The sequence below is a fragment of the Lissotriton helveticus genome, chromosome 5_1 (genome assembly GCF_964261635.1).
Source record: "Lissotriton helveticus chromosome 5_1, aLisHel1.1, whole genome shotgun sequence".
Lineage (NCBI taxonomy): Eukaryota > Metazoa > Chordata > Amphibia > Caudata > Salamandridae > Lissotriton > Lissotriton helveticus.
The window spans coordinates 1,097,084,977-1,097,102,867 of record NC_136065.1 but is presented as its reverse complement, the minus strand read 5'-3'; the positions used below and the strand labels follow the sequence as shown (position 1 = coordinate 1,097,102,867).

Genomic DNA, 17,891 nt, shown 5'->3' with positions numbered 1-17,891 from the left:
TGGACGAGGGGCCTGTCCGTCAATGCCGGACCAGATTCGGGGGCGTTCCCGAGATTCTTTGGCTTTTGCCGACGTCACGCGACGTCAGCCGAAAGCCGGGAACGCCCCCGAATCTGGTCCGGCATTGCCGGCACTTCTGTGTCTCTCCACCCCCCTTTCCCGCCCCCTCCCGCTTGTTGCCTGATGCTGGCCTCGCGGCCGCGGAGAAGCCGAGGGAACAACCGCTGACGTCACCCGGGAGCCGCGCTGCCATTGCTTCAGGCTACGGGAGGCTCGCCGGGCGACCTGCGCGGTGATTGGCTGCCTTTTTTCCCTCGGTTTGCGGTTTGTTGTTGTGTAGAATGAGCGTTATTAGGTGTTAGTAGATTTGTCCGTTATCGGTGCTTAAAGAGATTTTATCTAAGTTTATTTGTATTTGAAATGCCACAGGTTAGTATTTAATGCTAACAGACTATGTTCTGCCCCCGCACCCCCATCCCTACACTCAGCCCGCCCGGGACAGCGGCGGGGATTGTCACAAACAACGGCCGCCATGTTGGGAAGAGCCCTCGTCAGAACTTGTCTGGGTTGGATTCTGAGGGAATCTCCACTCCTAACCCTTGTCAGCCCTGACCCCAGTCACCCGCCCCCCGCTCACGCCTATGCTCTCTCTTTCTCAGAATGACTGTAAAGCTGGGCCAGGACGAGGCCCCCAAGAAGCTGCTGGGCAAAAGGTGTGCGGCCGCAGCGCTGGGAGAGGAGCCCACGGAGGAGGAGGAGGCAGCTTCCCGGGACCCCCAGGAGGAGGGCGAGCAGGATTTTCAGCCATCCGTGCAGCCCTCCCCGGACCAGAGACACTTTCTGCGTTCTAGCGTCCGACCGCACAGCAAGAAGGCGAGGAAGGAACCCACCGCCGGAGTAAACAGCGGCAGAGGTAAGGGAGTTATTAAACCCGCACACACGCACCCTAAAAACCCTGTGCACCTATGAAATACAGCAGTCCAGAAGTTCAGCATCACCTGCGTTCGCAACTCGCTATGCCTCATCGCGTTCCCTCCCACACTCAAACTTCTTGTCTGCATACTCCCAGGCCTGTGTAAACTATACACATACCTGTACCCGTTTGCATCCCAACTCCACAGAGAGTTCCTTGCACCCTCACAGGTCTGTGGCCAAATAGTCACATCCAGACTGACCACACACCCCATACTTACATCCCAGTAAAATTGTTCTAACAGCACTGTTGGGGTTATTAATGCATTGGAACCAGAGTGGCAATTGTACACCTGATATGATTAAATACCGGGTTGGCCTTTGTCAATGGAATCTATTTTTTTTATTGCCATTATTTTGTGTTCCAAAATACCCATTAAGAGAATTGTTACACATGTATATTTATGTAGCAAGTGTAGTAATATGTATTATTCAAATCGAACTAGGTTTGCTAGAGTTCAGTATATCTTTATGAAGTGGTTTGCTTGTGCCTCCGTGTGCCCCTGTTGCCCGCTTGTGCTGTGTGGGTGTGTGTGGAGGGCTCTGTGTGGCTGTGTGTGTAGGAAGCTTTGTGTGGCTGTGTGTGTGGGGGGCTCTGTGTGTGTGTGTGGGGGGGCTCTGTGTGTGTTTGTGTGTGTCATTTGTGAGAGATAAAGCTAGTGGCATTGTAAATGACAATGCCATTTATTTATGTTAAAAAAAACATAAATAAAAATAATGTCAAGAGCAATGCCAATAGCTCTAACTTTAACAAAGGCAAAACCATTGCATTGTAAATGCTTGTTTTGTAATTGTACTTGGAGAGGGCATCTTGTCTTCCCTTCTAAAAGATGGGAACAATGGTGGCACCACCAGGATGGCAGGATGTCCTCCCCTCACATAATGGCATTTCCCAAGGTGTTTAAATAGGGAACTCAGGTTTCAGGTTGGGATATAAACAGGTCGCCTGGGATGAAGTCAGGGCCTCGTGCTTTCTCACTCTTCCTTGGATGTAGGGCTTGTGCCGGTTCTACCATCCCAATTTCTAAGATGGTACCAACCTCAGCTTCAAGTTCTGCACAAAGAGATATAGGAATGGTATTATAGGGGGCAAAATCCTTAGGCCATTTTTCATATAGTTGGGAGAAATGGGCAACCCACGCTTCTGGCTGTACCACCACCTCCAGGTGATTATCAATGAGGCGGTTGCCATTAGTAATACATGTTCTAAAGGCCTTCATATTCCTATTGAATTGCGATTCTGTAAGGTTGTCCCTCTGAGCTGCCTCCCATCAACGTTTGCATTTGACCAAAATTGCCTTAAAGCCTCTTCTTGCATGGAAGATTTCTCTATGCTCACCTTTGTGGAAAAGTAAATTTTGCCATGTTCTGTGTCCCTACGTGTCCCCCATCTTATGTTGTATGTGCATGATTAATATGCATATGTATCCCCCATGTTTGATTAAAGACGCACTTACAGTTGTGTCCATCTCTAGTATGCCAGTTTCCAGTTCTCGTGAAAGCTACGAGTATCAGGCCTATGTAAAGTTACGTTGCCACGTTTCTCAGTGTGCACGTTATTTCATTGAAAAGTCCCCATTTCTAGGCCTCAAAAGGGTCCGGACACCAGATTCAGCTCCTGTCTCCTGAGCCCTCGCTGAGGAGCGATACAGCCCCCACCTGTATTCCTGACCCTTCACTTACTTCCTGCCTCACAGTGCCCGGCTCGGCCTGGCCCTGCCTCTCAGTCTGCCAAGAGTATGGTATGATTCTAGTTATCAGTCCAGCCCTCCTTCTCTGCATTCCTTAGCTACTGAATCGCATCAATAGTTTCAGTCATCGTCTAGCCTTTACGTCTCCATGTAAGAGAAATACTGTATTAATGGTCATTTAATATTCTTCAACACACACTGCATGTAGAATAATGCATGCACCAGTCTTAGAGTCTGTTAGCCTTTACCCCGATAACTTTTAGTTTATATCAACATGTTCTCTAAAACATCAGATACTAGATAATGTTTAGGTACATGTCGCCCTGACTCTCCAGACTTCAGTCTCTGCTCCTAGCGCAGAAGTCATAGCCCCCAGCTTCTCCTAGTAACACGTCATTGTCAGTTTGCGCGCACCACTAGGTTAGAGGTCCCGGCTCCTTAGGTAGCCCCCTCCATGTTTCCGCCCCATTTATGACATATTCTGTTACGTTTACATCACATGTCTATGTAAACGCCTCCTGTTACACCTACTTTCACCCTTATCTTTCGCGACTGTTACTGACCCCACCCACTGCTCCGCCTATCGTATGTATTGTAATGCAATTGTTTTAGTATATATACTTGTGCACTGTTATTAAATGTTACGCCGATCCTGCCCCGTGCAGCGCTGCCATCCTATTCCTGTGCAGGTTGTCCTGTTCCTGTCCTTATGCTGTATTAAACCTGCAAACTCCTACTACCTCGAATCTTGACTCTTATTTATTGAGCTATCTGTTATTACTATGTCCAGTCAAAAATAGATCCGGTATTATTTATTTATATACCACATAATGGCGCCCGAATAGGGACTTGCCCTTTCCCCACGCGCCGGTGAAGCCACGCAAGCCCCCTGATCCTCTGCAGCCGTGACGGAACCATACCGTGCACGTGCAGATATTTCTGCTTCAAGTATCCCTCAGGCCCACGGAGGAGACGGAGGTTGCGGTCCAGCATCCAGACGAGGCGGTGGAGGAACGCGGCGAGTCCCGACCAGAGCCCAAGCCGAGAGTCCAAGGTCCGAGGTATCCGGAGGCCCACCCGTAACAGAAGTCCGAAGTTCGTCCGTCCGGCGTCGAAGCAGTCCAGTCCGAGGCCTTCCGTTCTTGCTGCCCGGTGAGTACCGTTGCTGGGGTGGTATCTAGACAGGGTCAACCTAATTGACTCTGGTCCGTGGGTTTGGTGGTACACAGATCCAACACGAAGTGTCCACTTAGGTGGATGCGGGTCCTGACGTGTCTCTTTATGAGACCGGTAAGTTTCGTACTGTTTCAGCAGTGCATCTAGTCTCTGTTCTAGGCAGTTCTGTTCTCAAGAAAATTTATGTATTCTGTTCTCAGTATTCCAGGTAGTATTTTGTCAGAACTGTTATTTTTAAATGTCATTCATGTATTTCAATGTCGTGGTATGAGAGTGGTGTAATTATCGTGTTCATTGTGTATTGTATTGTGTCTAGACTCCAGCCCAGTCATGCCTTTGTTTTCTAAATTGCGTCAGTTAAGAACTAGAAAAGGTCTGTTAGAAGAAGCAGTTCCTGTCCCGCCTAGGGACAGTCCAGGTCACTTTATGTATCAGAAGCATGGCATAAGTGCCATATTGTATCTAGATTTATGGGTAGAGTACACCAAAGAGTTAGAAGAAAAGTATAGATGGCCCGTATCAGGTACGTGGGATGCCGAGTGCATCATGCGAGTAGAAGAAGCATTATGGAAAAAGAAAGCCAGACAGTCACAGAAAGATGCCATCGAGTTATGGCGCAAAGAATCTCATAAAAGAACCGAAAAAGAAATCAGAAAGTCAGAATTAAGTAGAGAATCCTTAGAACGAGCTCAAGAAAGGGAATTAATCGAGATAGGTGAGCGAGTTAAAACCGAACAGTCAGACAGACAGAGAAATGCCCTCATTAAGGGTATGTATCCTCTTCTTGCCGAGGGCTTGCCAAAAGCAACCCCGGAAGCACCATGTAATTTTCCGCCGCCATTAGTTCCGACCAAGCTACGTCACAAACCGACCGCAGCTGATATTTTTCTCTCGTCCTATTTGGACGACACAGTCCCAGAATATGCAAATCCTGTTCCGCCAGTTCCTGTAAATAATGCAATTCCTGCTCCTCCAGTCACCGGGGCACCTTTTGCAGTACCTGCTACGGTACCCCCGGTCCAGCCCATAGTACAACTTCCCGCCACATCAGCCACTCTGCCAGCACGAAGAGTATCAGTCGACGATTCTAGTATAGGGGCCGCAGGAGGAGGTCCTCCTGGTACCCCGCCACCACACCAATGTGTAACGTTAGTCGAGTTACATGAACGTGCGTTACAGCGTACGCCCAAATATAAGTCCGTTGCAGACATTCGACGAGCTCTTCCTGAATGCCGCTATGATCCAGTCACAGGCGATGATAGTACGGTTATATATTCCATACGTGTAAGACGGGTGACCGGGTATTTGGACACCCTACTGGATATGAAAGAAGATCTAGACAGAATATATCGTTTCATCCGTACAGGGGATGATCCAGAAAGTATTGGCGAAGCCATGTCTCAAAGGAAAGCTGAGATCCAGCTCATGATATTAAAGTTTCTGATTAATTGTTTAATAAGGGAACAAGATTATCCGACCAAAGATCCGGCCGAAATGAGAACCCTGACAAGGTGGAGTGATAATATAGCCGAGGGTAAGCACAGAACCATCAGTAGTATAGAGAGTATGTACAAGAAAATTCGTAAAGAAATAATAAGGTTACACGAACAACGTAAAACAGCACAAGTAAGTGAGAAAGAGAATGACTCTCCTACAGAAGAGGTAGAGGACGAGAATCCCGCCAGAATAGCGTATGTAGGTAAATCTAGATTTCCAGACCGACATTTATGCCTAGAACACAAGAAAATCTTTCATCATCCAGCACCGGAACAAGGTTCTCTGGAACAAGTATTTCAAGCTACCGATCACATTTTGAAATCACGAATCGGTTATAGTGAGTTAAGTACTATGCATGAACAAGAACTAGCCCGATCAGCAGTCCGATGGATTACTGATTCTACCACTTTTCCAGACGAAATAGTGGCACAAATGTTTCTGAAATTGCCACCAGCCGAGCAACGACTGGTGGGTATGTATATGATTCAGCACCTCATTACATTATATGAGGGTCAACATTCTGATCCAGGTCCGTTACATGATGTCCTGAACGAGTTACTCCAGTATAGATGGAAAGGTTTAGGTACCGATTTAGTTAGTGTCATTCTAGAACAGCGCCACAAATATAGTACGTTTTTGAACCCGCAATTTGTTCATGTCTCACCTCCAGAAAGTAAACCGTTTTACATAGATAGACAGAATCCGTTACGAGAAGTACACCCAGTAAGGACAGCAGATGGTGAAATGCAACGAGTATTTGTTTACACCCCGATTACAAAGATGGAACTCTTAGAGATGAAGAAACTAATTCCTTGTCATGACAAAGATCCAGCAGGGTTCCACCGAGAGTTAAAGGACATGCTCCGTATGGGAGAATATACGTATCCAGATATTATTAAAATGTTAAAAGTCCTGTTGCCTGCGGGCATTTATGAGAAACTCAAGGAAAAAGAATGGGAGGTGGGAGAGAAAAAGATCGATTGGGCAGTTCTAGAAGCTGAAGATAAGATACGAGTGCCAGGTACCGGTCTTGGAGAGAAATGCAAAGAATTACCAGAACTGTTAATACAAGTTTTGCCCAGATTATTAGCCACTAAAAAGGAAGACTGGGATGCAATCTCAGCCTGTAAACAGAAACAAGATGAAGACACTAGTGATTTTTATTCTAGATTTGAAAAATGTTTTATTATAAACAGTGGATTGAAGACGAGTAGCGAGTCATACCCTCATCTTTTTGTTACTAAATTAGTCGAGAATTCAAGTCCACAAGTTAAGAATCGAGTTTTGAAAGTCGAAAGTACATGGCAAGCTAGTACCCCGTCCCAGATGTTACAGATGCTCCAGTATCACCAGAAAAGAATCAGAGAAGAGCAAGAACACGAGAGAAGACGTATGAAAGACACGAAAATGAAAGTACTAGTTGCACAATCTATTCCTCAAGACAGTCAGAAGAGGGGTCCGAATCAAGCCAGTCATCCTGCAGCTCCCGTTAAAGGGACCTGCAATTATTGTAAACAGCCAGGTCAAACAGCCAGGTCATTTTATAAACGAGTGTGCAGTTCTGAAACACAATATAGCCACTGGTAAGACTAAAGAAAGACCACGTCCGCCTAGACAAGAACAAGTTTCACAGACTTCTCAGCCACAGAATGCACAACAGACAGTTCCAGCGCCGCAGCCTATCGCTGCAACACCACATGTTACACAGCAGATGTACCAGTATGCTCAGTCCGAGTATCCAGAGTATCAAGCATACTCATGAAACAGCCTAGAGAGGGAGGTAGGCTTGCCTCTCATCGAGATTCCTGTAGATCAAGAAGGTCCCTATATTCATAGTCAAGTATTAGGGAAAGACAGAAAGTTTCTGATTGATACAGGGGCAAGTAGGACCACTATAAGTCACGCCGAAGTTCCAGGGGCTCCGCTCTCAGGCTCTAGAAATGTTTCCCTTGGATTTTCAGGAAAGCCTATTGTAAACGAGATATCTAAGCCAGTTACTTTAGAAGTAGGTCCATTGTCCCGCACTACTGATCTATTACTTACGAAATCATGTCCAGAAAATTTGTTAGGCATTAAGACACTGAAAGAATTAGGTGCAGTCATATGTTGTTCCCCCGAGGGAATACGTTTGTTCTTACGTGACTTCAAGGGTCACTATGTATTACGAGATTTTGATCCAAGATTGTCTAATGTCCCGCAGCATCTATGGGCGCAAGGTCCAACTGATGTTGGCTTCATGCAAATCACACCCCATCGTGTGACTCTCAAGCAAGGTGTAGTGTTACCACGAATGAGACAGTACAGATTGCCACCTGAGGCTGTAGCAGCCTTATCCAAAATTATTGACGAGCTCATGGCTCAAGGAGTAGTTGTAGAAACTGACTCCAATGTATGTAATTCTCCGATCATTCCAGTCATGAAACGTACTGATCCAAATGCACCCCCAGTATATCGATTAGTGATTGACCTTCGGGAACTCAATAAATGTATTATTCCCCAGTACCCAGTTGTTCCAGATATCTCTTCCCTATTGACAGCCATTGATTCCGAAGCCTCATTTTTTACAGTCATAGACCTCAAGAACGCGTTTTTCAGTGTCCCCATTCATCCGGACAGCCAGTACCTTTTCGGATTTTGTTTAAATGGAAGGAGCTATAAATTCACACGAGCTCCTCAAGGTTTCACAGAAAGCCCTAGTATTTATAGTCAAGCACTTAAGAGACAACTAGACAACATTCACATGCCAACAGACACTGCCCTGCTCCAGTATGTCGATGATCTACTGATCACAGCCCGTTCTGAACGTGCTTGCGAGCGAGCATCACTTACAGTCTTGTATTTCCTTGCCGAGATGGGGCACAAGGTGTCCCCTTCAAAGCTTCAATTCTGTGTCCAGCAAGTGATCTACTTAGGCCACTTACTGTCCAAGTGGGGTAGGCAGTTGACACCAGACCGTATCCAGTTAATAGCGAGTCTTCCTCAGCCCAAGACCCAGAAGGAGGTACGTGCTTTTATCGGCCTTACTTCTTATTGCAGACAATGGATTCCTCAGTATGCATTTCTAGCCAAACCACTGATACAGTTAACGACACAGGAGGCAGCCGTATCGACTGTCCTCCCTTGGACATCTGAACATACACTTAGTTTCAATGAGTTAAAGAAAGCTTTATGCCAAGCACCTGTTTTAGCTACACCAAACTACAGTAAGCCTTTTACACTTTTCGTCACAGAACGTGAAGGTACAGCATTATCTGTTCTCACACAAGATCAAGCAGGACAATACAAGCCCTGTGCTTATTTTTCGAGCACATTAGATCCAGTAGCCCAGGCTCTGCCTGCGTGCCTCAAGTCAGTTGCAGCCACAGCACTAGCTATCAGACAAAGTGATTCCATAGTATTAGGACACTCCCTGACAGTACAAGTTCCACACTCCGTGGAAGTTCTTTTAAACCGAACACAGACTCAGCACTTGACAATTGCACGTTTAACAGGTTATGAACTGACACTGTTCCAGCCACACATAGAAATCAGACGCTGCAACGTCCTAAATCCTGCTACACTGTTACGTCAGTTATTTCGAATCCTGCCACACACGACTGTGTGGAAGTAGTTAATACTATGACTAAGCCAAGACAAGATCTGACAGATATTCCATTACCAGATCCTGACCTGACACTTTATGTGGATGGTTCATGTATGAGAACAAGTACAGGAGAACTAGTAGCCGCGTATGCAGTGACTACTGACACTGAAGTTATAGAAACACACCGTATTGACACACTGTCTGCTCAAGCAGCAGAGCTAGTTGCTCTGACCCAAGCCTGCATTCACGCCAAGAACCTGAAAGTTAATGTTTACACAGATTCACGCTACGCATTTGGAGTTGTACACGACTTCGGAGTGCTCTGGCAGGAGAGAGGTTTCATGACTTCTCATGGAACCAAGATTCAGCATGGTCTCCTTATTCAAGCTCTGTTAGATGCCATACATTTACCGACATCCATTGCTATCATGAAATGCAAAGCACACACGAAGGTTACAGACATTATTTCCCAAGGTAATGATCTAGCAGATCGAACAGCCAAGCTTACAGCACAGACTCCAGACATGTCAGTTAATCCGACACAGACACACACTCCAGATCCGACTACTAGTATGACAGTTAAGGACCCTACTCAAGATGTCATAGATATCCAGTTACATGCTACTCCTGATGAAATCAAGAAATGGTCCGAACAAGGAGGGGTCCAGACAGATCAGGGATGGGTAACGAAGGGAAAAGCTACATGGTTTCTCCCCGACTCTATGGTTCAAGTCATTATCAATACCGCACATAGTCCAGCACACTTAGGAGAAAAAGCCATGTTAGACAGTATCCAGAACATTTGGTTTAACAAGCATTTACGAGCTGCAGCCAAGCAGAAAGTCCGTACCTGTATGATATGTTGCCAGTTCAATCCAGGTAAAAGTGTCCCGGTGGAACAAGGTGGTTTCCAACCTCCTGACCACCCTTTTGAAGTCCTCCAGATGGATTATATTCAGATGGAGCGATGTCGAGGTTTCAAGTATGTCCTTGTAGTTGTATGCGCTTTGTCCAGGTGGACAGAAGCATATCCAGTCCCAGATTACACAGCCGCGACCACTGCCAAGCAGTTGGTTCGTGAATTCTTCCCCCGTTATGGACTCCCTAGGGTCGTATATTCTGATAACGGCCAGCCATTCTCATCTGAATTGATGAAACACGTTTCCCTTTTGTTAGGGTACCAGTGGAAGTTCCATTGTGTACGCCATCCTGAAGCAGCCGGTCTCGTAGAGAGACATAATCAAACCCTGAAAATCCGTATTGCCAAAGTCTGTCAAGAAAAAGGTGTAGACTGGTTAGTTGCTCTGCCAGTCGCTCTGTTTTATATGCGCATGGTCGCACATTCCAGATCAGGTCTGTCCCCGTACGAGGTCGTATTCGGCCGCCCCCCTAATATGTGGGGTACACCTTGACCTCGAAGTATTACAGATGTTTCAAGTAATATGCTGACAGATTACCTAGCTTCCTTGATGTCTGCCCTACACTCTTGTCGTTCACAGGTTGCCGCCGCATTTCCAGACAATACCGAGGTGGCACCACATGAAATCGTTCCCGGAAATCTGGTTCTTGTAAGGAACTTTGATCGTTCAAGTCCGCTGGAGCCCCGCTGGAAGGAGCCCAAGCAAGTCCTCCTGGCCACCCGTACTGCCGTCAAGCTGGAAGGCAGGAAGGGCTGGGTGCATTTGTCGCATGTAAAGAAGTTTTATGGACTAAAGACTGTTTCCAAGAACAATTCCGAGGATTTTAAAGACTGCCAAAGTACTATTCTCAAGGACTGTCCCGCAAATGACATTGATACGAAACCCTCCCTGTTAGAGAAAACTCCGCAGCAGGAGTATAAGTTAAAATTAAGGTCTAGCAAAATAAGTCAGCCAGTTTGATTGTCTAAGTCCTCCCCTAGGTGAAACGGTTAGACCGGTTTCTGACATGTATAAAATAGACCCCCATAGAAAGAGAGTTAGTGAGAACTCTAAAAGTTGCATTATTATTTTATGTTTTCTGTTATATCTCAGCCTTATGATTACCTGCATAAGTTATGCATTGTATTTATATTTTCCAGTTTCTCATGTAAATAAGTCTTCTAATACTACAGTAGAGCATACGTTTAGTGATCTGCCTCCTCATGAACTATCTTATCGTCTTGCTATGCGAAATAATTCCTTTATCCGCATGTTACATTATTCACACCAGACCAGCAATGCCACTAATTGTTGGGTGTGTGGTCGACTCCCCCCTTTCCAGACACCGAAGGGAGTTCTGCCACTGTTTCCTTATCCATTTTCACATAACGGTTCATGTGGAGCATGGTCCACGTTAACGTCATCCTCAAATGATATGTCCTTTCTGAACAGTACATGTTTTCCAGACAAGCAAGGTCTTCCCCACAGAACAGGGTTGGATATAGAAAATGAAGTTTATAATTTGGGTAATTATTCTTCGAATTTCATGGTCCTGAATGTTCAGTCTGATACTACTCCAGACTTACCTGCTATGTCAGTATTACCAGTCAAAGGTGAATTATGTGTCAGAAAGAATGGTTCCGTACATGTAGGACATAGTGATTGTACTACTATTGTCAAGTATAGTGACAGTGGGAAATCTATTTTCAAAGCTTCACGTCATTCCTATTTTGTTTGTGGTCAGACCGCATATGTTCGTCTGCCCCTCGATTGGGAAGGAACCTGTTACATTGCCTTCCTACTGCCACCAGTTTTTCTAGCCCCACCTGACTATCATAGGAACTCCCACCTAGTACATACTAGACACAAGAGAGACCTCCCGATTGTCGATTATACTGAAACTGCTCTAGAACAATACATAGATATCAATAAAGGTGTCTTTCCCTACTTAGGTACTGTCGTGAATAGTAAACTGATACGTAGATTAACCAGAACACTTGAAGCGGTAGTGACTGAAACTACTTCCGCTCTAGGTAACTTAACCGAAGAGCAATCTTTTATGAGAATTGTTGTGCTCCAGAATCGTCTCGTCCTTGACGTCATACTGGCCGATAGGGGCGGGGCATGTAGAGTCATCGGATCTAGTTGCTGCATTTTCATTCCTAATAACGCGCCGTCTGTTTATTCAGCTATAACCAGACTCCATAAAATTGCCCCTCTGTTACACCAAAATCCAGGCACCTGGACATGGTCCGGTTGGTTCAGGAATATAATTTCCGCCTGGGGATGGAAAGTATTGTCCTTTCTAGGTATTGCAGTAGCGATCACATTCAGTTGCTGCCTCTGTATACAATGTGGCCCTGCGATTTGCGGCATTTGTGCTACCTCTTGTATTCCTAGTTCCAAGTCCCGTTCTAAATCCAGTTCCAAGAAAATTCGAGACGAGCAAATGATACTGTATGAAATAATAGATGGTATCATGAATATTGATGTTTCCTGATGGAAACGTAGTGACAAGGAGGGAATGTGGAAAAGTAAATTTTGCCATGTTCTGTGTCCCTACGTGTCCCCCATCTTATGTTGTATGTGCATGATTAATATGCATATGTATCCCCCATGTTTGATTAAAGACGCACTTACAGTTGTGTCCATCTCTAGTATGCCAGTTTCCAGTTCTCGTGAAAGCTACGAGTATCAGGCCTATGTAAAGTTACGTTGCCACGTTTCTCAGTGTGCACGTTATTTCATTGAAAAGTCCCCATTTCTAGGCCTCAAAAGGGTCCGGACACCAGATTCAGCTCCTGTCTCTTGAGCCCTCGCTGAGGAGCGATACAGCCCCCACCTGTATTCCTGACCCTTCACTTACTTCCTGCCTCACAGTGCCCGGCTCGGCCTGGCCCTGCCTCTCAGTCTGCCAAGAGTATGTTATGATTCTAGTTATCAGTCCAGCCCTCCTTCTCTGCATTCCTTAGCTACTGAATCGCATCAATAGTTTCAGTCATCGTCTAGCCTTTACGTCTCCATGTAAGAGAAATACTGTATTAATGGTCATTTAATATTCTTCAACACACACTGCATGTAGAATAATGCATGCACCAGTCTTAGAGTCTGTTAGCCTTTACCCCGATAACTTTTAGTTTATATCAACATGTTCTCTAAAACATCAGATACTAGATAATGTTTAGGTACATGTCGCCCTGACTCTCCAGACTTCAGTCTCTGCTCCTAGCGCAGAAGTCATAGCCCCCAGCTTCTCCTAGTAACACGTCATTGTCAGTTTGCGCGCACCACTAGGTTAGAGGTCCCGGCTCCTTAGGTAGCCCCCTCCATGTTTCCGCCCCATTTATGACATATTCTGTTACGTTTACATCACATGTCTATGTAAACGCCTCCTGTTACACCTACTTTCACCCTTATCTTTCGCGACTGTTACTAACCCCACCCACTGCTCCGCCTATCGTATGTATTGTAATGCAATTGTTTTAGTATATATACTTGTGCACTGTTATTAAATGTTACGCCGATGCCGATCCTGCCCCGTGCAGCGCTGCCATCCTATTCCTGTGCAGGTTGTCCTGTTCCTGTCCTTATGCTGTATTAAACCTGCAAACTCCTACTACCTCGAATCTTGACTCTTATTTATTGAGCTATCTGTTATTACTATGTCCAGTCAAAAATAGATCCGGTATTATTTATTTATATACCACACTGTGTGTGTTTGTGTGTGTCATTTGTGAGAGATAAAGCTAGTGGCATTGTAAATGACAATGCCATTTATTTATGTTAAAAAAAACATAAATAAAAATAATGTTAAGAGCAATGCCAATAGCTCTAACTTTAACAAAGGCAAAACCATTGCATTGTAAATGCTTGTTTTGTAATTGTACTTGGAGAGGGCATCTTGTCTTCCCTTCTAAAAGATGGGAACAATGGTGGCACCACCAGGATGGCAGGATGTCCTCCCCTCACATAATGGCATTTCCCAAGGTGTTTAAATAGGGAACTCAGGTTTCAGGTTGGGATATAAACAGGTCGCCTGGGATGAAGTCAGGGCCTCGTGCTTTCTCACTCTTCCTTGGATGTAGGGCTTGTGCCGGTTCTACCATCCCAATTTCTAAGATGGTACCAACCTCAGCTTCAAGTTCTGCACAAAGAGATATAGGAATGGTATTATAGGGGGCAAAATCCTTAGGCCATTTTTCATATAGTTGGGAGAAATGGGCAACCCACGCTTCTGGCTGTACCACCACCTCCAGGTGATTATCAATGAGGCGGTTGCCATTAGTAATACATGTTCTAAAGGCCTTCATATTCCTATTGAATTGCGATTCTGTAAGGTTGTCCCTCTGAGCTGCCTCCCATCAACGTTTGCATTTGACCAAAATTGCCTTAAAGCCTCTTCTTGCATCGAAGATTTCTCTATGCTCACCTTTTTCCACTGCTTTAAGGACAACCGTTTTCGCAGATCTACATTTGCCCGTATACCATCCAGGGCTGCTACCTTGCAAGTGGCCCCTGCGCCCTCCCTTGTGAAGTATAGTTTAAACTGGTTCATCAATTTGCAGTGGACACCAACAAAATCTATCAATCTTTTATCGATTCACTCCTCCTGCGTCTCTCCTGACCTTATCTCCCTCCTCCCTCCTCCCCCTTCCCCTCTCTGCTCTACTCCTCTCCTCTTTCCAGCTACTGCCCTTTGCCCTCACCTGTCCTTGCCCCCCTGCCTGTTTATCTGTAAACTTGTCCTCGTCAACTGAGACCTAGCTATTTTGAATGATGCCCGATGGAGCTACCTTGTTTAGCTATAGAGGAGACAGGCCGTGGATTCACTCCTTGGACATCACCTACCCAATCGGTCTTTAGATAGACTTCCTTTCGCGTCTCCTGTCGTCTGTGCCCTCATCCTCCCTCTTCACACTTCCCCCTCCACTACTTATGTCTCTCCTTCTCTCCTCTCTCAATGTATTGCTTATTTTTTGACATAATGTGTAATTGTTATCATATTCTGTTACATTGTGGAACCTAATGTAGAGCGCTCTGATACCTTCGGGTCTAGCCAGCGCTATATAAAACGCTTCAAATAAATGAATAAAGTTTCCACAAAAGGGTGGTAAATTTGGGACAATGTTGTAGTATTCTCTACAACTGAGGTCCATTTGACATTTCTTCTGTTGTTAGTGGTAGCAACCGTGCATAATGGAATATTGCGCTGCAGACATGAGTTTGTAAGAGATCTGCCTTGCATTTTATCATTAAGCACATTGTGATCGCTGTCCATTCTGGGGAACACCTCTATGTCAATCAAATAAGATCAAAGCTTGATATCTAAGAAAATATAATGGATGTTGCTTCTGTACTGGCCCCTTTTAAAGGTTGGATGGGGAGGAGAATCAGCAGGAGTACAACTATTCAGTGGCCCCAGTCCATGTGAGGCCATCAGGTCGGCGGTCTGTTCTGCGACCTTGGGTTGACTGTAGGCTATGTCCACAGCAACAGAAGTCACTGCCCGGAGCTCATGTATTTCTTCTGTCGTAGCTGAAGATAAAACCCCTGCCTGCAGTTGTGTATTACAGTCACCTACAACTATTTTAGGCCAATTTTGCAACAGATCGATCGTATCATAGAGTTGGTCAACAGTTGCTGATTGTAGATGAGCTAGGAGAGTCGAATGTAGATGTTGAAGATGGCTGTATCCCTGGTTTCTGCCAGAGAGCGTGTGGAGATAGCTATACCCAATATGTGTCTACTATCAGTCAAGATTCTTTTAATTTTTACAGGCAGGTCCACCAGTGGCTCTGCCTGCGTTTGATGCACTAGCGTTAGATGAAAAGATGTACTCTGACCTAAATACCGCCTGATTTGCCCACGTTTCCTGGAGTAGCAGGTCTATAAAAGAGGCCAATTCTGGATCATTTAGCTAAGCTCCTACCCCTGCTGCATTCCAGGATAACAGTTTTATGATGTTGTTTTGACAAGACTTTTGACCCATTAATGTGAATCGTTGAATCGCTTCTCTTACTCACTTCATGTACATGCAAGGGGTTGCACAGCTAAGAGGAGACTGAAGAGATACAATGAATATGTTTAGGTCTTCAGTTTGTCCTTATGAGGGAGTGGCTTAGAATCGTCCCTATCTGCCCTTTCTTCTTTTATTCATACATTCCTATTAGAAATTCTATGGGCTTTATTTATGTGAACTATGGAATGTTATGTGAGAAGTGGAAACCTACCTCTAGACTCTTGCTGCATGTTTTACTTAAAAACATTCATCTTTTCCAGGATCTGGAATTTCCTTCATTAAAATAATGTTTGGGTCTGAGTATTAATGGAATAAAAAGCTCTCTCATGATATATAAGACAGCTGCAAACATTAATTATTTAATAGGATTACTGGCAATTAAATTATCATTTGGAATAAAAACGAAAACAAATGCATTTCAAGTGCACTAATCAAGGGTAAACAAGCTTTTTCATACAGGTATGAATGCAACATAAAGAATGTTTAGTGGAAGCGTCCTATAGGTTTTGAAGGCAATAAGATGGCACGTTATATACAGCAGAAAATGAGTCAACTAAATTGGCATTGAATGACATCCTCAAATATGCTTTAATTTATTTAAATACCTCTCATTAGTTGTTGTTTGTTATTCAAGCAGTCCCGCTCAATAGTAGCCAACTCATTCTTTTGCTGATAAATGATCTTCTTTAATGACCCATCCAACTCCTGCTGCTGCTTTTGACAGAATTCTTGCTCCTATTGTGGACACAAATGCTAATTAGTGACATGCACAATGTTACATACTCATTTTGTAAAGTAACTAAATTCATCCCTTTCTAAAGAGCTGGGACTTGACACTGTACGTTCTACCTATTGGAATCCACATGAAAAATTGATAGATAGACTCAATTTGTCATCATAACAAATAGAGTCAAGAAAACAACATACCAGTTTGAGATATTAAATATAATTCGACCAAAGTTAAATGACTCTGCTGGAGCATGCATATGTAAATTGCTTCAGGGCATCCTCATTTGAGTGAGTTCCTCAACAAAGCACTATGGTTGTAAATCCAAAAATAAATGAATGCTTATATTCAGTGCAAAAGGAAACACTGTTTTAAATTAAACAATTCATTTAAAAGGCAAGAGCAATGTACTGTACAAGTAATAATAACATTTGCATCTTACTTTTTTCAATCCACTTCAGAATCAAATTCAAAATGCTTACTTTTTTTTTTAACTTAAACTTTGGCAATTATGTATTCTATTGGTTACTACATTCCTTTGCAGCACCAGATGTTTTAAAGAGTTAGAAAATGTCAGGAGCTTTACTGAACATTACTCAGGGTCACCTTTGTAGTCAGTTTTGGGTCACAGGCATTAACAGTGATTAAGTGAGCAAAGTTGTGTGGACAAACCAAAGTGGGTTTCTGGGACAAGGCTGAAGATGTAAAAATCTGCAACAACAGAAAGGTAATACTTGGTTTTGTGAACAGTTAAAGAAGAACATATACCAAAGAAGATACCTCAGAAGTCTTCACACTCAGGATTCGATTCCGATGTCGTTCGGAAGGGCTCCAAATCGGATTCGTGTTTGCCGAATCCGATCGGGAACTCTTGTTTCCGACTGAATCGTACACACTTCCCAACGACCGAGTAAGATGCATGGAAACCGGAAGGGCTGTCCGAATCAGTTTCGAAAGGCATTGGGACTGGTCATGTCTTTCGGAGCCGAATCATACAGCTTAATGGACTCTGTTTCTGAGCGAGCGAGTACGATGAGCGATTCGGACAGCTGTTCCAAATCGGTTTCTCTGGAACTAATCGGCTGCCGGAATCAGTCTTTGGGGGCCCATAGCAGGCCCCCCATCACTCAGGGCCTTCCGAATCGTGTCTGTGGGGGCACCCAAGGGACCCCCACCCTTTTCAACCATGCACATTGTGGCAGGCAACATGGGGTGCCCACCGTAGGGTGCAAGGTTTTCTCAACCCACCCCTTTCTTCAATGGAGCCTGTGTTCTCTTTCAGAACACAGGGTCCCATCGAAGTCAATGGGAGCCTGACCGGATCGTA

The 17,891-nt window shown here is 44.6% G+C and overlaps 1 protein-coding gene across 2 annotated transcripts in view; it reads right to left on the bottom strand.

Annotated features, from left to right (window-relative positions):
* SLK (STE20 like kinase) overlaps positions 1 to 17,891 on the bottom strand; it is a 357,857-nt gene that overhangs the window by 103,552 nt on the left and 236,414 nt on the right. For both annotated transcript variants that reach the window (XM_078643720.1, XM_078643721.1), the window contains one exon: positions 16,443 to 16,572. In XM_078643720.1, coding sequence (XP_078499846.1) covers positions 16,443 to 16,572 — 130 coding nt within the window. The remainder of the gene's footprint in view (positions 1 to 16,442; positions 16,573 to 17,891) is intronic.